We start from the raw sequence: 17,594 nt of genomic DNA, 5'->3' as shown, positions 1-17,594 counted from the left end.
GTGGTCAGGGGAAGGCCTGGGGAAGTGAGGTTCAGTTGAGCCCTGAGGGATGGCTGAGACTGGTCTGGGTGTAGGGGAGGTGTGAGCTCTAAACACGAATGAAGGATGACATGTGACATAGAGTGCAGTGTGTTGATTCACAGGTGGCTGGAAAGGGGACCTCTTTCCACCACCCTCTCTGGGTAAGTTGGTCTGTTCCCAGGTGTGTCAAGAGTTGAAAAGGTGAGGAAACCCTACTTAGAATGCCTGGAGGCCCTTTAGAATCTAAAAGGCACGGGAAAGCACCTCTCCCAGGGTACAGTAGGAGTCTCTGTGTGTTACCCTCAGGGTTGCACAGCAACAGGGGTTGAAATCACGGGCATGTTCTTGCTGGTAAAACGGTTAGTGAAAATCATAGGAAAAGGCATTGCTGCCACGCTTGGCACCCCACAAGCATTTGATACATGTACATGGGCTTAATGAATGGATGTTTCCCCAACTTTTGGAGGAGACCTGGAATGGAGGTCTCCTGAAGCCCAGCTGAGTCCTTGGGGCCTTCTCTGTGGGTTCTTGGGTTGGTGATGGCTTCACATAGCAGGAAATCCAAAATACTCATGAAATGGGTTTCAGGATATGCCTCAAGCTAAAATGGGGCTCAGAACTTTCTCCCTCTAGCCTATTTCTGTCCTTAACTCAGTCCATAAACATTTATTACTAATGATGAATGTGCGGACAAGGAGATGAGCTTCTGCTCTTCAAGGAAAATGAATGAGAACACAAACTGCTCTAAGAGGCAAAATGCAATCGTGCCACAAGAAAGATATAATATAAAGTGTAAGAAACGAGGAGGCTTTTCTCTTTTGATTCAGCTAAATTCACTTCATATCTGTTCATGCCTATAGAATATGCCCAGCATCAAACAAGAAAAGATGAATGACATTGTGACATTGATGACCCCCGAGTTTACAAGCTGGCAGGGGCAGCCATGTGGTAGATTGACTTGTTACACATATGTCCAAAACCATGATGGTGCAGAGTTTGTGAGAGAACTTATTATTTTGATTGGAAGATCTGGGAACACCTCTTAAGTAGGCAACGTTTAAGCCGAGTCACAAAGGATACAAAAGGGCCAGCCATGCAAAGGCGGCAAAGGAGGAGTGGGGAGAGCTCAGGCAGAAGGAGCAGAGTGCGGAAAAGCTACATTAGTTAGCCTTGCTTGCTTCACATCTTTCTAATGCTTCCGTGTCGTAGTTATAGGATAAAGCCTGAGCACCTTAGCCTTTCTGTAGCCTCATGAACTGAAGGGCCTCCACGATTTGACATCTTTCCAGCCTCTTCTCCTATTTTTCCTGTATGTTAGGATTTCTCAGGCCCAGCACTACTGACATTTGGGGCTGGATAAGTCTTCGTTGTGGGGACTGTCCTGTGCATTATAGGGTGTTGAACAGAGTCTCTGGCCTCTACTCACTAGATGAGAATAGCAACCTCTATCCGCCCCCCACTGGTGTGACAACCAGAAATATCTGTAGACATTGCCAAATGTCCCAAGAGGGGCGAAATCACCCTTCGTTAGGAGCCCCTGCCCTATGGGTAGCCCTGCTCTGGTCAGGGTAGAATCCTTGCTGGATCTTAAATGAACTTTCACCGTCTACGTTTCTGCACCTCTGCTTATGCAGTTCCCTCTACCTAGTGCCCACTCTTCCGCCTCTCCTCAGAACCTTACTCAAATGTCTACCAGAAACGCATGGCTTTTATCTGCCCGGTATCCCTCTGTTGTTGGGAAATTCTGTATGGGTGATTCTCAGGTGTACTGGGCGGTGCGGAGAGTGGTCCATCCTAGCGCTTTGCCTGCCCTCTGGCTGCAGGGGTAGGGGCATGTGGACCGGGTACCCTTTCCTTTCATGCCCAGTTAAGAGTCCTAACTGGGCATGAGACCCAAGGAAAGCCAATCAGAATCTTTTCATGTGGTCTCCACGAGAGGGCACTGCTTTTCTTCTGAATTGTGAACTGTAAGGCCATGGCCCTGGGGTACCACTAGCCTAAGTCCTACCACTTGGAGAGAGGCTGCTTGTGGCAGGTGACAATTACACCAACACAAGTAGAGGCAGATTCAAGGAGAACTGAAAGGTGCAGAGCAAGTGCTACAACTACATTATCAGAGTCCTTTGTTCAGATACTTGAGCTAAAACAGTAGCATTCTCATATTCTTTCTTTCGTTAAGCTACTTTGAATTGTCTCTCAGTTACCATGGAAAGATATCCTAATGCAGTATCTTTCAATGCCTAGTTGAAATCTCTGCTCTTCCATGAAGTCCTCTCAACACAAAACAGTCAGAAGAAAATGCTTTCTTTGAATTCCCAACTGGAGGTTTGCTGGAGCCAGCAGCCAATTCTGGGACTCTCTTCCTAACTCTGAGTTTAATGGTCATGTTAGCAGTTTGAAATCGTCACAGTGGGAATATTAATAATTAGAGTATGGAAATCAGTATATGCTATGAATCAAGGCCGTCTTTCCTCTAAACCAGCCCCTAGCCTGTTTACCAGCACATCACTGTCTAAACCCCTTTTCAACTGTAACACCCATTTGGATATTAATAATGTACTGACTTGTGACATCTCTTGCTTTTCAAATATGGTGAAGTGGGGAGGACAAGTGCTCCTGATCCACACTGCATCTCGATCGCCAGCCTTTCAAAGGGGGAAGGGTCCTAAGAAATAATTTGGTCCATCGTCTTCATTTCACACATGGGGACAAAGAGGTCCAGAGGCCTTCAGTGACTGGGTTGTTAGTTGTGAAGTCAAGACAAAGAAAGTCCAAGGTTTTTTGTCTTACATCCATTATCAAAATGTAGGCCTTCCTGTTTGCCTTTTTTCAACCTTTTGTTTTCTCCACTTTTGGTACAAAACAGCGTTTCAAAATGACTGTTGAATCATTTTGAACGGCTAATGGCCAAGACCCAAGATGACAATATTTATTTTCACCCAGGGGCTCTGGGGCTGCGAAGTTCTCCAGCATTAGATCATTCCAGATGGGGTCTCACGAATGTGGCAGCATGGGGGGGAACAGCTGTGGACAGAGAGGACTTGCTGCCGTTCCACAGAAACACGATGATGTTGGAGTGAATGTTGGCTGCTCTGTGTGTTATGTCACTGAGAATGAAACAAGATGGCAGCTGAATTGCAAGGAAAGCTTGCAGATCTATAAAAATGAAAAATACACCATTTATTTTTTGACATAGCTGTTCTATTTCCTGGAACACCCTGGAAGTGAGTATTAGGATATTCATTGCAACCTTGTTTGAACTACTAAAAGACGGGAAACAATCTAAATGCCTAGCAATAGGGGACTAATTAAATAAGTCATAATACACACAGAGAGGCAGAACTCTGTGCTATTATGGAATTATCTCCAAGACACATTGTTTAGTGAGAAAGATAGGAGAACAGTGTGTATAGTTTTCTACCACTTGAGTTAAAAAAAGAAGAGGTGAGGAAAACACACAGATACATGAATGTATGAGTATAATGTATCTTAGAAAGATATACAAAAAAATTGTTACACAAGAAGTTGTCTCTGCAGAGGGGAACTGGAAAACAGTGGTAAGAGGGAGGCTTATTTTTCACTGTATGTCTTTGGGAACAATTTGATTTTTAAAACCATGGGAATCTATTACTTATTAACACCCCCCACCCCTCTCTCTCATAAATATATTCTTAAGTATATGCTATGTTTCAGGACCTGAAAATTCTTCCTTTGTTCTTGTGGATGAGCTGGATCTGGGAGGTGGCAGGGAGTTTATAGAGAGTTACTAATAGTAAACTCCTGACAAATATATACTTTTTAAAAAAACAACAACATTTCAAAGAGCAGTCTGTTCCACTCTTCCAAGTTTGGGACAAGTATTTCCCTATTATACAGCCGAAGGACTTGAGGCCCAGAGGCAGGCCATTTTCCCAAGGTTCCACAGGGAGTAAGGGCAGGGCTGGGATGGGAACTCAGATCTTGCTCAGTCATACGCTCCTTCCATGAGACCATATTTAGCTGAGCAAAGGCCTTCAAAAAGCAGAGTGGTTTTCATGGGAAGGAAAGTTCTGAGAGGTTCTTCTGGCCTCAGGTTTCAGGAGAGTTAAAGCCCTGAGCCAGCTCGAGCCCCAGCGCAGATGAAGTCAGATCAAAATAGACACCACTTAATGTTCAACGGGAAATGACCCAGAAAAGACCCAGCCCGTTTCCAGATGTAACTTGAAGGGCCTCAGCTGGAAAGACTTCAGTTGAGAATCTGGTGCAACAACTTCTTGAGGAGGCTTCTCAACTCCGTGTGTAGATCAGGAACGAACAGATGTTTGATGTAAGGGGAATGCCCTGCGAAGAAGCTCTAGGGGCTCCTGCTTTATAGAATCAAGCTTGGCAAAAGCAGCCCATGAGTGAGTTTAGCGGGGCTGTGACACGTTTTGCCAGCAGCATTTTGGGAGAAAATATAAGAAATAAAGGGTCTATCCCTGCCTTTTGGCTGGGAAGAAAAGCAGAGATCCCAGATTGCGGAAATGAGGCGTGATTAAACTGCATACATGAAATTCAGCTAGTGGCTGGAAACAAACGTTTTCTCCAGTGGCTGTTGTGAAGTGGAAGGAAACTTATTTCTGTAAATCTTATATCTCAAAAGACTTCTACAGATTACTTTTAAATAACACTCAGAAGACACTTAGCTCTACGTATCTCATCCACTTAATTTAAAACATGTACAATAGGGCCGGCCGAGTGGCGCGATGGTTAAAAACTCGCTTGGGATGCCAGAGGGCCCCGGTTCGGATCCCACAGATGAGGGCCAGTGACACTGCCCTCTACAGCTAAGATGCTGAACAACAGCTCAACCTGGAGCTGGGCTGCCGTGAGTTGCTGGCGACAGCATAGGCTGCAGTCCCTATGGCAGTGGGTTGCCATGGGCTACTGTGTGTGGCCAGCAGCCAGCGTGAGCGGCCAGCAGCCGCAGTGAGCGGCCGTCCAGAAGCCGGCGACTGATCTGCCTCGCCCGGGAAGAGCGCAATGATGGTGCCAACTTGGGCCAGTGAAGCAACGTCCTCCACAACTAGATTGAAGAACAAAACGACAGCAACTTGTCTGTTCCCCTTCCCCTAATTCCCCAGTACTGTTCCCATCCCCCCAATTACCCAATAAAAAAAAAATTAAACAAAACAAAACAAAACAAAAACCATGTACAATAAAAAATTTAAAAATCTTAAAGCATACTACAGTGTGTCTAATGTGCTACCACTTACGAAAAAAAAGGTTGCAAAACACACATATGTTTATGTGCAACAATCTCTTTAAAAATACATAACCTGGTAACATGGCTGCCTCTGGGGAGAACTGTGGAGCTAAGAGATAAGGGGGGAAATGCAGCTGTCACGGTACTATTTTGTACTATTTATATTTACCATATGCCTGTATTACATGTTGAAAATAAAACATGCTCTTAAAAAACTCAAAGGGAAAAACATACCTTTATAATGGAGAGATTTGGTGGCCAGTCTGTTAACCAAGGAAGGAAATTTAGCATTACCAAGGGTATAACAACCTGCCATTATATGATGCTTTAAGGATTTTAACCTGCATATAATCAAACCTTCAGATCGAACCTCTGATTAGCAGAAAACATACAGAATAGAGGAACTAGTTAAATGATATAGGAGAAAACAATTCAGAGAGTGGGACATTTTTGAAAATGCTAATGCCATAAAATAATTAAAAGGTGGTACCAAAAATTAGTAATAAAATATATTTTGGGGCAGTTGGAGGAATTTTGAATATGGTCTGAGTATTAGACAATCTTAAAGAATTACTGTTAGTTTTCTGGGGTGAATAATGGTTTTGTGGTTATACGGGATTATGTCCTTATTCTTAAAAGATGCATGCTGAAGTATGGAAGGGCGAAGGGATGTGATGTTGGAAGCTCACTTTAAAAGGGCTCAGTCCAGATAAAAAAAGCTACAGGAGTTCATTACCACCAAAACTGTATTACAAAAAATGTTAAAGGGAATTCTTTAAGAAAAAGAACAAGAAGAAAGATTTAAAAAATATAATAAAATGCCAATAACTACATATCTATCAAAAATTACTTTAAGTATAAATTGATTAAAGAGCTCGCTCAAGAATGCGAGCTCTGAGCAACAGCGGTTCGATTCCTGGCCCAAGCTAAGCTGCCGTTGAGCTGCCAACAGGTGGCAGGATGGCTAGGCTAAAATACATACATACATACATACATACATACATACATACATACATAAATTGATTAAAAGCTCCAATCAAAAGACATAGGGTGGCTGAATGGATAACAAAACAAAACCCTTACATATGCTGCCTACAAGATCAAAAGACGCACACAGGCTGAAAGTAAAGAGATGGAAAAAGATATCTCATGCAAATGGAAACGAAAAAAAAAAAGCTGGGGTAGCAATGCTTATGCCAGACAAAATAGTCTTTAAAATGAAGGCTATAACAAGAGACAAAGAAGGAGCCAGTAATTCCACGTTTGGGTATTTATCTGAAGAAAACCAAAATACTATTTGAACAAGACATATGCGTCCATATGTTCACTGCAATATTATTTACAATGGCGAAGATATGGAAGCAACCTAAGTGTCCATCAGAAGATGAATGGACAAAGAAGAAGTGGTACATTTATACAATAATTGTGAAATATTACTCGGCCATAAAGAAGAATGAAATCTTGCCATCTACAACAACATGGATGGGCCTGGAGAGTATTGTGTTACGTGAAGTAAGTCAGACAGAGACAGATAAATACCATATGACTTCACTTATATGTGGAATATAAAAAACAAAATAAACAAACAAGAAACAAAATCATAGATACATAGAACATTTTGGAGGTTGCCAGATAGGAGGGGGTTTGGGGGATGTGTGAAAATGGGAAAGGGATTAATAAATACAAATTGGTAGTTGCAAAATAGTCATGGGGATATAAGGTACAGCATAGGGAATACAGTCAATAATATTACAATAGCTATGTAGGGTGTCAGACAGGTACTAGATTTATTGGGGCAATCACTTCATAAGTTATCTAAATGTCTAATCACTATGTTGTACACCTGAAACCGACATAATATTGTATGTCAACTATAATTGAAAAATAAAAAATATTTTAAAAATAAATGGGATTATAAAATAAAAGATGAAAAGATAAAATGGCTCAGAACACACACACACACACACACACACACACACACACACACGGTTATCAAGCTATAGTCTCTTAGCTTTAGACTTGGCTCTGTGATGCCAGGACTGGGACTTTGCAAATCACATTTCTCCTATGCCAGCTGCCCTTCAGTTAGTCTGCCAACGGGCGGTGCTAGAAGGAGACTGGAAGTATAGAGGAGTCCACCGAACTGCTCATTTCTGTTTTGCTTCCTATTACTGTCAGTGTCAACCAAGTAATATTAATAGTTCCTTACTCTGGCAATGACAGAGGTATTTCCTGTAGGAGCAGCTGGTTCAAGTGTACATTTTCTCCACAATCTAAGAACCACTCTCAATATGCTGCTTCAGGCATAACGGTATCAGCAGGCAGATGCCTTCTCTGTCTCAGCTCCATGGGATCCTTCATCTCAGCTTCTCAATTTTATTAACCCCAAGTTCTTCTCCTTGTTCTCCCAGCCTGAGGGGTGGTAACTGCTTTCTGCATTCACTACAGTATTCCTTTTGCCTTCCAGCTCTCCAATACTTGGTTCACAATTCTTTATACTAAGTTCTCTCTGCAAAAGTAACTGGAGGAGTTTGTGTCTCCTGAATGAATCTTGACTACTACAGAAATTTGTACCAGGAGCTGTAGGAAACAGGCTCTCAAAGATGGAGTTTTCTTAGATGTTTGGGTTTGTCTTTAGATTTGAATGCAATGTTGAGCTCCTTGTCATGGAAATTGATGCTGGTAACCCATGGCATGGAGTGGCACTGATGAATCAAATTATTGGCTGTAGAATATTGTGATGAGGAATCCCTTGAAGCAGGTGCCCTGGGGGACCAAGTAACTGCTGAAAATAATCATGACTACAAGGACTGGGAGGTGGGTGCTTTCTTATGAGTGCCCCGGAGTGTACCCAAAATGAAAAGGACACACTCAGCTCTTTAAAATCTCAGCTCAAGTCCCAGTCAGAGAACTAGAGAGTCTATGGCATTCCTAAAAGTATCTTAAATATCTTGTAGCTGCAAATTCAGATATAATATTTAATTGTGAAGGTTGCGGAATTAAGTGTAAATTGAATTCACAAAGTCTACAGCTTTCAGTGAAAGTTAAAGTTAGGATGAGGGTTGGGAAGGTGTCCCCAAGACCTGGAATGAAGGCATCTTCATGAGTCTGATGCAGCTGAAAATCTTAACCCCTGTTACTCTGAGCCTGCCTTGCCTTCACCTTCCAGGTCTGAGATTAGGCTTCCTTTGCTTGAGGTCCCTGCGATAACCTCACCTGAGGCGGGTGCCTTCCAAGGGGATGCCTATACTTTTCAAGACCTACCCCAACTAGTCCTTGTTGCCACCAGACCCATCTTCTCAGAAGATAAAGTACAGAATACAATGAGTTAGACAATTATCTTACACTGACCTTTTAAATCAAGGTAGATTAAAAGCTTCAAATTTGATTTTTCCAAATGCTTGGTAGATATTAAAGCCGAGCTTACAATATTTTGATAAATTTAGTGCTAAAAGATTCTATAAGTATCAAGAGCCTAATTTTTTTTAAAAATTGAGATATAATTAGCATATAAAATTTAGCATTTATTTGGTTTTAATTCCCGTTGAACGATGTCTGAAAATGCTGACCTATTTGCCCACCTCAAGCTTTCGGTGACTTAGAAAAGCAGCCAGGATGTCGAAAACCCACCTGGTCAAGTCAGTGTTAGAGAAAAAGCCACTTACACCTTCTCTTTCCCACCCTGGTTTTCCAATTTCCTGCTGTCTGGTGGTTACTTGGCCTCACCAGAATTCTGTCTGCTAATTTTGAGCCAGCAGAAGCTCAGAGGAGGCATTTTAAATTTGAGCTACCAATCGCTTTTCTAAAGATGTTTAAAATCAGATATTTGGCAAAATCTGGAGTGTGGATGAGTTTGCTTTCAACCAATCACGCAGTGACACCTGCTGGTCAGAAAGATTATGTCTTTATCCTGTCTGACTCCTTTTTGCAATTTATCAGTGACCTTAATTATATAGTAAAAATATAGGAAAATTATCTCTTCCTTGGGAGAAAAAGAAACCAACACATATGACTCAGATGTGCCAGTATACATACCATTGTGGGATAGTCTTTAAACTAAAAAAAAAAAAAATTAAGTTTCTTTATTTTAGCAGACACTGCCATCTTTCCTTTGATCAGGAGAAAATAACATGTTGTAGAATTTGAAAATTAATAAAATATTCACTTAGCTATTTCCTTTAAAATGTCCTTTTGGGTTTTGTTTTAGAGCAGAAATTAATAAATTTAATCTAAGGGAGTATTCTAGTGGACTTACTGAAAGACTGTCTATCAAATGCTTCTGGCATTTCATCCTTGTCCTGCTATTTTACTAGCAGGTTCCAGGCTTCACACATGCACTTGCTTCCATACCTACTTCCTTCGTATCTTTAGATATGTACACATATTAAGCATTATATGTATTCATCCAGGTTTATTCCTTTACTAGCTTTGGAAGGTTTTCCAACTGCTCTTGACATTAGATTCCACTAGGAAAAATTAGGTCTTATATTTTATAACTACATTTTTAAATGAAAGCAAGCATGTATTTATATTTACTGATGAAAGCGTTTCGATGGATGGTAATAAGGTCAGTTTTGTGTAGAAAATATAAATTTCAGTTTGCAATATTCAAGAGGTATCTAAATTTGGTAGTCAGATTCCATTCCCCTTCAGGTTTTCTTTGTTTTGTTTTTTTTCAATTTTTCAATATTAGAAAATGCTGTGATCACTCATCTTATAAATAAAACTTTGTGGACATCCCTGGTTCTTTTCATGTTGTAAATTACTACAGGGAAAAATCCTTAATCAAAGGGCTATGAATAATCAGCAGAGGGATTACAATTAGTACCATAATAGTAAAAAATTGATAGTAGAAATGGAGATGCATGTTTTATGAATTCAATCCTTAGCTATTATCTAGAAAAGTCCATATGTAACTACTAAAGCTGATAAATCAAAACTGGCATACGTGTTTGGTAGAAACATGTTACTTAGATATATGGGTGGAACCACAAAATGTTAAAGCAGAAATGGTTACGGTAATTGGGCAGAAAGGGGGCTGCGTCCTGTCATTATAGGGCTCATTTTCCCCCCCAGCCTTGAGCAAACATTAAAGTTTTGAAACAAAAATGTAAATTTATTTTAATTTAAATATATTTTGCCACAGTATCATCCAGAAAGAATGCATTAATTTAAATTCCCATGGGAAACGTTTTTGATGGCCCTTAATTACTACAGTGACTTCATGTCAATTTATTATTCATACTCTGGTCCATTCAAAAGCTTTAAACTATATTAGAGAAATACATATAGTATAAGATGTAAAATAAGAGAGGAAACCGGGGCAAAGAAAAAATAAGTGTAGGAGAAACAAGATGAGGCAAGAGGACCAACAATTCCATCGGAACCGTCTGGAAAGCTGGTTAAGAATGAGGACCCTTGATCTTATCCCAGACCTCCTACATCAGAATCTCTAGTGGGCGGCTCTGGGATCTCATTTTTAGCAGCCTTGATGACTTGGAGTCATGATGTAATTTAAAAGAAGACAAAGAGTGACTAATAGGATAGTGGGATGTTTATTAATGTCATGGTCTTTAGAGCATGGTAGCTACAAGAATGGACACTGTGAGACTAACTCCAGAGAATACATTTAAAAATAAATCCGATATAAACTAGAAACATCCCTTCTCCCACTAGAACATCTCGTAATCCTCTTCTGATTTCACTAACCTACCCATAACCCTCCTCACAGACATGGGAAGATTCAGTCTGTCATTTCATCTTTTAACTTATCCTCTTAACATGAAGATCCGGGTCTGGGAGGTCTCTGTTTCCTTGGCTCCATTCCTAGCCTGCTGCACCACGTAGCTGCATATTCTAGTGTTTGGGTATCTTTTTTATGTATCACATCAACAGGTTAAACAGATCCTTAGAAGAAACCTACGTATTAACTAGGCAGTGGTACATAACCTGTTCTGCTGCTTGCGCTCTTATTCTTAAAACATATTTTCACATGATTCATGAGAAAACGAAAAGTTAAAGATGCTCAGTTTTTTAAACATAGGATGTAGTATACCATAAACATAAAAGGAAAGAGACAGAATGATAGCTTAGTTTTACAATGGAATTGAAACTATATTAAAAATGACACATTACAAAAGTGTGTCAGCTTACAAGGACTTCTGCTGTAGCTGCAGCTTTTGTTCAATGATGTCCGAGAAACGAGGGACTTTTTTTGAAATAGCCACACGGATGTCATCGCTCATATTAAAGCAGCTCCTGGACTTTGTCATAAAATGTAAAAGTGATGAAAATCCCAGTTCACAAAGGTACGTTGTTGCAAACGGTATAAGGATTTCCAGAGCTGTCTTTGCCAGGTTCGGAAACACTGTGAACTGGACGCACCAGAAATCCTCAAGTTTCATTGTCTCAAATTCCATTAAAATTTGGCCACTAGCACGTAATTCAGCAAGATCATTTTTCATTAAATAACCATCATCAACGAAATCCAGATTAAAGAGAAACGGATCCAGGATCCATTTACTTGCCTCATCAAGATCTCCGACGGAAAAATAGCCGTGGAGAAAGTTGCTCAGCTTTTGCAGGTGCAGTGTGATTTCAGCCGCAATGTTTCCTGCTTCATTATCGGAAACAATGATTTCTTCAAGAAAAGGAAAGTTGGTAAAATTTCTTTTCTCAATTCGCTTTAGCCAAAAGGGAAACTTCCTAACGAAAGCAGATAACTTCTCTCTAGCTGATACAGTGTTCATCCCAGTCCTTTGCATGGAGGCGCTAAGTTCATTTAGGTGTTTGAATAAGTCTGCAAGGTATGCTAGGTGAATTTTAAACTCTTTGTTTTCAAAGCCATCGACCAAATTACTGCTTTGGTGGTGAAGAAACTGGTTTATTTCTTCGTACATTTCAAAAATATGAGTAAGTATTTGGCCCCGGGAAAGCCATCTCATTTCAGTATGGAAAAGGAGGACACTATACTCTATTCCGATTTCTTCAAAAAAAGCCTGAAACAGGCGATGATTGGGAGCTCGCCCTTTGATGAAATTTATTACCCGGACGACAGTAAACAGAGCATCCCTTAGCTTTGTAGGCAATGTCTTTGTGACAAGTTCGTGAGGGTTCAACAAACAATGTGTGATTGCAATATGCGGTACCTCTTTTTTTACACAAGCAACGAATTCTGAATTTTCTCCCAGCATAGAAGAGGCACCATCAGTACAAAGAGAGCCACATACATCTAGTGCTATCTTATGCTTCAGAAAGAAGTCTCGGAAGAGATTGAACACATCTTTTCCTTTCATTGTTAACTGCAATGGTTCACAGAACAGGAATTCTTCTATGATCTCTCTTTCCTTTATATATCGCACAAATGCCATTAGCTGACTGCAGTCATCCATGTCAGTTGTCTCAGCAAGTTGAATGCCCACTTGAAGAGGACTGGCTCTGATATCTTCTAGAATTTGCTGCAAGATATCCTTGCTCATTTCATCAATTCTAGAATGGATCACATCATCTGATAAGGGTACCTGTTGAAGTTTCTTTTGTGCATCTGGTCCCAAAACTATTTGTGCTATTTCCAGTGCACAAGGTTTCACTAATTTTTCAGCTATTGTATGAGGATTCTTCTCCTTGGCACATAAATACGCAAACTGATATGATGCTTGTAACAAGGCATCTTCTTGAGATGCAACTCCAAATGCTTTCAAGGTTTCACTCTGATCAGATGGTGTTGGCATATGCTTCAGGCTACTGAGATCATGCCCACCTACACCACCATGCTGTCTGTTAAAATGGTCAGACAGTTTTGATGGTCTGAGGTCAGCATTTGAAAATACCGAGTTACACAATACACATTGTGGGCGCTGAGTTCCATCAACCTCCGTTGTACAGGTGAACCAGTAACGAACATAGTCATCGTCCCATTTGCGTTTCTTCGACATGGCACCCCAAAATTCTCAGTTGTATTCCAGAGATGCTGCAGAATTTTGCTTTGGGAGTAAAATATAACCCACACATTAAAAATCAGTGGCTAACAAAATTAAAACAAAGCCACATCACATGCCATCCTTTCATCTGTGTTCATGTCAAGAAATATCCTGTAAGATGTCAGTTCAAAGTAAGCCATGACAGCATGACAATCCAACTTAAAGCCAGCAACTCCACAGCTAATGCCCTGGAATACATGACTTGCCAGCAAGTTCTATACGGGAGATTTGGGCTTATGCAAGTTGTGAATATCCTTAAGTCCTCTACTGGTGAATTGCAGTTATGGCTTAATTTGTTTTCAAAGATGTATGTTTGAAACAAATCTGGTACATTTTGTATCTCCAGAAAGGTATCTCAATACCAACCCCTCCTTCCATCCTGTGCAATAATGTATGCACACCTGTTGTTATGAAGCACTGAACAGAGAAAGGAACACTTCACTCAATACTCTATAGATGGGCAGATATTTTGACAGGGCGGCTAGTTCATTTTAATAGTTAAGAATTAAATAGTTTTGTAAAACCATTTGATCCTTGAGTGACTTTGACTCCAACTTAAGCAGAGAATTTCAAACAGATTTGACTAAGTCACTCTTGATACAGATGTAGGATACAAATTTGGCTCAGAGCTTCCTGCTGCTAAAGTGTAACACACTATCATTCTATGAGTCATACTGTCCACATAGAAAAGCAAAATAAGTTGCTCGGGAGAAACACAACTATTCTTGTTACCGAGACTTCAGAAAATTTTCTCTCATAGAAGACACCGTAATTAACAGAAATTTCATGTTGCTTTTTCATATAACTACCCCTCAGTAAAAGCAATTAAGGAAGAAGCCAAAACAACAAAAGGAAAATTAAGCAGCATTCCTAAGATTTGGCTTACCCCAAGGACAGGATGTAGAAGGCAATGGTTTTCTAGTTTAGTAAATGGAGGCATCATCTAAGTTTCTTGCTAAAATGCATATTCCTGGGCCCTATCCCCCAAAGATTCTGATTTCCTAGCTCTGGAGCAGGGGCCCAGAATCTGTATTCTAAATAAGCATTTTAGATAATTCTTATGACTAGTAACTAGAACAGTAATCTTTAACACGAGATGCCCATCACAATCACTGGGTACTCCTTTGAAAGTATACATGTCCCCGTACTACTGTAGAACTAATAATTTATCACCAGTAGGACAAAAGAATAAAAAATAAAGTTGTCCAGGTGATTCTGATACACATCATAGTAGGTAGTCAGACTGAGAGGAATGACAACATATCCTTCAGGCCAATTCCTAGCTTGCAGATATTTTAGGTTGCTAATAGTCTAGATGCTTTAATAGGCATTTAAGTTCTCTGAAGTGATGACAATCTCCTAGGAAAGTTAAGGGGGCTCAAAAGAAAGCTATGCCTTTTCTCACTTTCTTCCTCCTTAGCAATAAACAAAGGTATAATTCTAAGGTAGGCTCAAATATACCTGAGAAAACAATTCTATCTCCCAGATAAAGCGATCTCCAAAGTTTCCAAAGTTCTATGACACAGAATGGGGTTGAAATAACAGGGACACATTAAAATCCAAACGCCCACTTTGACCATTTAAAAAAAAAATCACAATAAGTCAAGAATATTTACCTAAAGCACTAGATTTCTAGTGGCTCTGCCATGATCAACAAACTGTAAAATGTACTTCTAATGTAACTAGTTAAGTTGACCTGCCATATGGTTGTTATGAGCCAGGTAAAAATTGGAAGATGTCTGCTAATCAAGAAAGATGATTTCAACTTTAAAAGTTGAGCTTAAGACTTCTTTCGTTAAATGATGAGACTAGAGCGCCAATTGTGTTTGGAACCTCTTCTAATCGATAACAATAAAATTATGACATCAACATAAAAACGCTTATCTTTCGGTATTCTGTTATGTGTATTTACCATGTATATTTTCGAGGGGCAGAGCTTTTTCCTTCAGTCTCATTAGAAATTACAGGACCAGCGAAGAGTCTATTCCTAGCCACCCCGACTATGCTACTTAAATATATTTTGATTGAAGATTTATTTGTTTTCAACCAAAGAATTTTCAGAAAAATTCATTTATAGTACCCTTCTCTATCTCCCTCAGAGGAAGAATAGGTAGCAAAAATTTTCAAGGTCTTCAAAGACGAACTTATCTACCAAGAGGTTTTCTTGGGTTTTAGAGCCTCGCAATTTTCACTTTCTCCTTTGTGGTATTTAGGAATCACAATATTCGAAAATATATAAACATTAAAAAAGAATCATCTCAGTAAAAAAAATCACTGTTAATTTAAACGGTGTGATAATGGTATGGTTGTATTTTTTAGGTCACCTATTAGAAATACAGACTTAACTATTTACAAGTGAAATGGTAAAATGTTGGGATTTCCTTTGAAATACTGTACTTCAGCACACCCGCACACACACACATAGTGGGGTGGAGACAGAAGAAATAAAATTGGCCTTGAGATGTTACCTGTTGAAGCTGAATGATGGGTACACATCATTACACCATTCTACTTCTGTATGCTGGACATTTTCCACAATAAACAGTAAAATGAGCCGACAAAAAGCATTACCTTAAGATTGATATCATTATTAATTTTTAGAATAATTTTTTGAGAGCTATCTTAAGATGGAGAATAAAAGATCTAACAAAGTAAAATGTTTTTTTGCAAATTTATAAGGGCATATATGAAAAAGTATCATGATTGAGAGGAAAAAAAACAGTTACAGGTGACCACTGACATAACAGAACTATTTGGGGAATGCTAACATATTTTAGCAGTGACAACACCAAACTGCAGTTGCAAAACCTAAAACTCCAAACCAAACACAATTCAACTTCTATGTAGCCACAGTTTATGCCAGTCCACGGCAGGTGCAGGTGTCTGGAGAAGCAGAGGATTTAATCATTACATTTTTACAGTTAAAAGTAACAGCCAAGAGAAAGGGACGGGAATGCAGTGGATGAGTAAATGCTCCAGAGGCAAAAGCCTGGCGGGCGATCCTGGCTTTGTCACTTACAGGCTGGGACCTTTCCAAGCCTCAATTCCTCAAATGGGGATGACAATAGTACCTACCTTATAGGGTTGTTGGGAGGTTTAATTATGAGCATGCACGTAAAGAACACGCAGCTTGTAACTGGTAGGAAGGCCCTGTTGGTGTATTATTAAAGGACGTTTAGGAGGCGGCCCGGGCGAGCAAAGGGTGCCGGCGGCGAGGAAAGCAAGACTCCGCTGGGTCTCCAGCCGCCCGTCTCCGAGCCAAAGGCGCAGGCCCAAAGGATGCTCGGGCTTCTTTTAGGCGCCCGTTTCAGGCTCCCGTTCACTCTCCGCTCAGGCTGGGGCTTAGTCTTTGGGCGCCGGAACCCGTCTAGGCTGTGGTTACTCAAATGCGGCCCCGGAGCAGGAACCTGCGGAGAGTGGTGACACAGAAGCGCCCGCAGCCACCTCCACCCCAACCACGCCGGGTTTCCATCCGGGTTCTCCCGGTGTCTTCCCGCCCGCAGACTGGGCGAGGCATCTTCCCGCACGCAGGCGCAGTAGCTACCGGCTGAGGGCCCGGCTGCCTTGAGAAACGAGCATGCGTGCTGGTCCTCTCCAATTTTTCATTTTTAGATTGTGTACGTGGAGCTGGACATTTTTTTTTATTGTCTCCGCCAGAAAGAATGCCGGAAAAATAGAATCTAAGGAATGGAAAGCACTGTAAAGTCGACATAGTTCTTAAAAGCACTGGAAATAAAATATGTCAGACTTTGAGCTTGGAGATTGTAAAGCTCCAATAATTTACTGTTTTCTAGGTGGAATCAACGAGGAAATGGAAGGTGATTGCACTTGCAAATTAAACATGCAGGCAAATGGTTTAGGTGGCCCCCCATCCATAAATTAGAGCATGTGGATGAATTTCCTGAGACTCATCATCCATCTAAAGCATCATCCATCTTAGAGAAAAGATTTTTATTTAAAAAATTTTAAGAACAGGATCTTAAAGTAATAAACCCATATTAGACAGATTTTAGAGATAAACCCCAAAGGAGACACTAGAAAATATTGTTGAAAAAAGCCCAAATATAAGCCTCTTTCCTATTTGGTGGGGTATTTTCTTCCAGAATAGACACTTAAGGAAATGCTATGTTATTCATTTTTGAATAGTTTATCTCGTCAGAATCATCCCATAAGACTGGGGGGAGGAGGAAGTGTTCAAGAACGAGACAGGTGCATCATTTTCAGGTATTGAGGGTGAACTTGGTAAAGATTGAGGGCCTACTGAAGTTTGTCAATTGAAGAAATTGCAAAAGACCAGCCTTCCTGGCCCAGGAACCTTAAATGCTAGAGAAAGGAGTAGGCTTTAGAGTAGAGATACTTAGCTTTGTGTC

General features: G+C 40.4%; 1 protein-coding gene across 1 annotated transcript; it reads right to left on the bottom strand.

The window, feature by feature from the left end:
* Positions 1-10,781: 10,781 nt before the first annotated feature.
* ZBED8 (zinc finger BED-type containing 8) lies at positions 10,782-16,719 on the bottom strand. The gene is made up of 2 exons (XM_019664094.1): positions 16,300-16,719; positions 10,782-13,227 (listed from the first exon to the last, which is right to left on the bottom strand). Exon 2 carries the CDS (start codon positions 13,177-13,179, stop codon positions 11,395-11,397), a length of 1,785 nt encoding a protein of 594 aa, XP_019519639.1. The 5' UTR covers positions 13,180-13,227; positions 16,300-16,719; the 3' UTR covers positions 10,782-11,394.
* Between the last annotated feature and the right edge of the window lie 875 nt (positions 16,720-17,594).

The sequence above is a fragment of the Hipposideros armiger genome, unplaced genomic scaffold (genome assembly GCF_001890085.2).
Source record: "Hipposideros armiger isolate ML-2016 unplaced genomic scaffold, ASM189008v1 scaffold_416, whole genome shotgun sequence".
NCBI lineage: Eukaryota > Metazoa > Chordata > Mammalia > Chiroptera > Hipposideridae > Hipposideros > Hipposideros armiger.
This window is presented reverse-complemented; position numbering and strand designations above follow the sequence as displayed.

Excerpts from the sequence above, each read along its gene's own strand:
- ZBED8 (XM_019664094.1), bottom strand. The coding sequence starts at position 13,179 with ATGTCGAAGAAACGCAAATGGGACGATGACTATGTTCGTTACTGGTTC.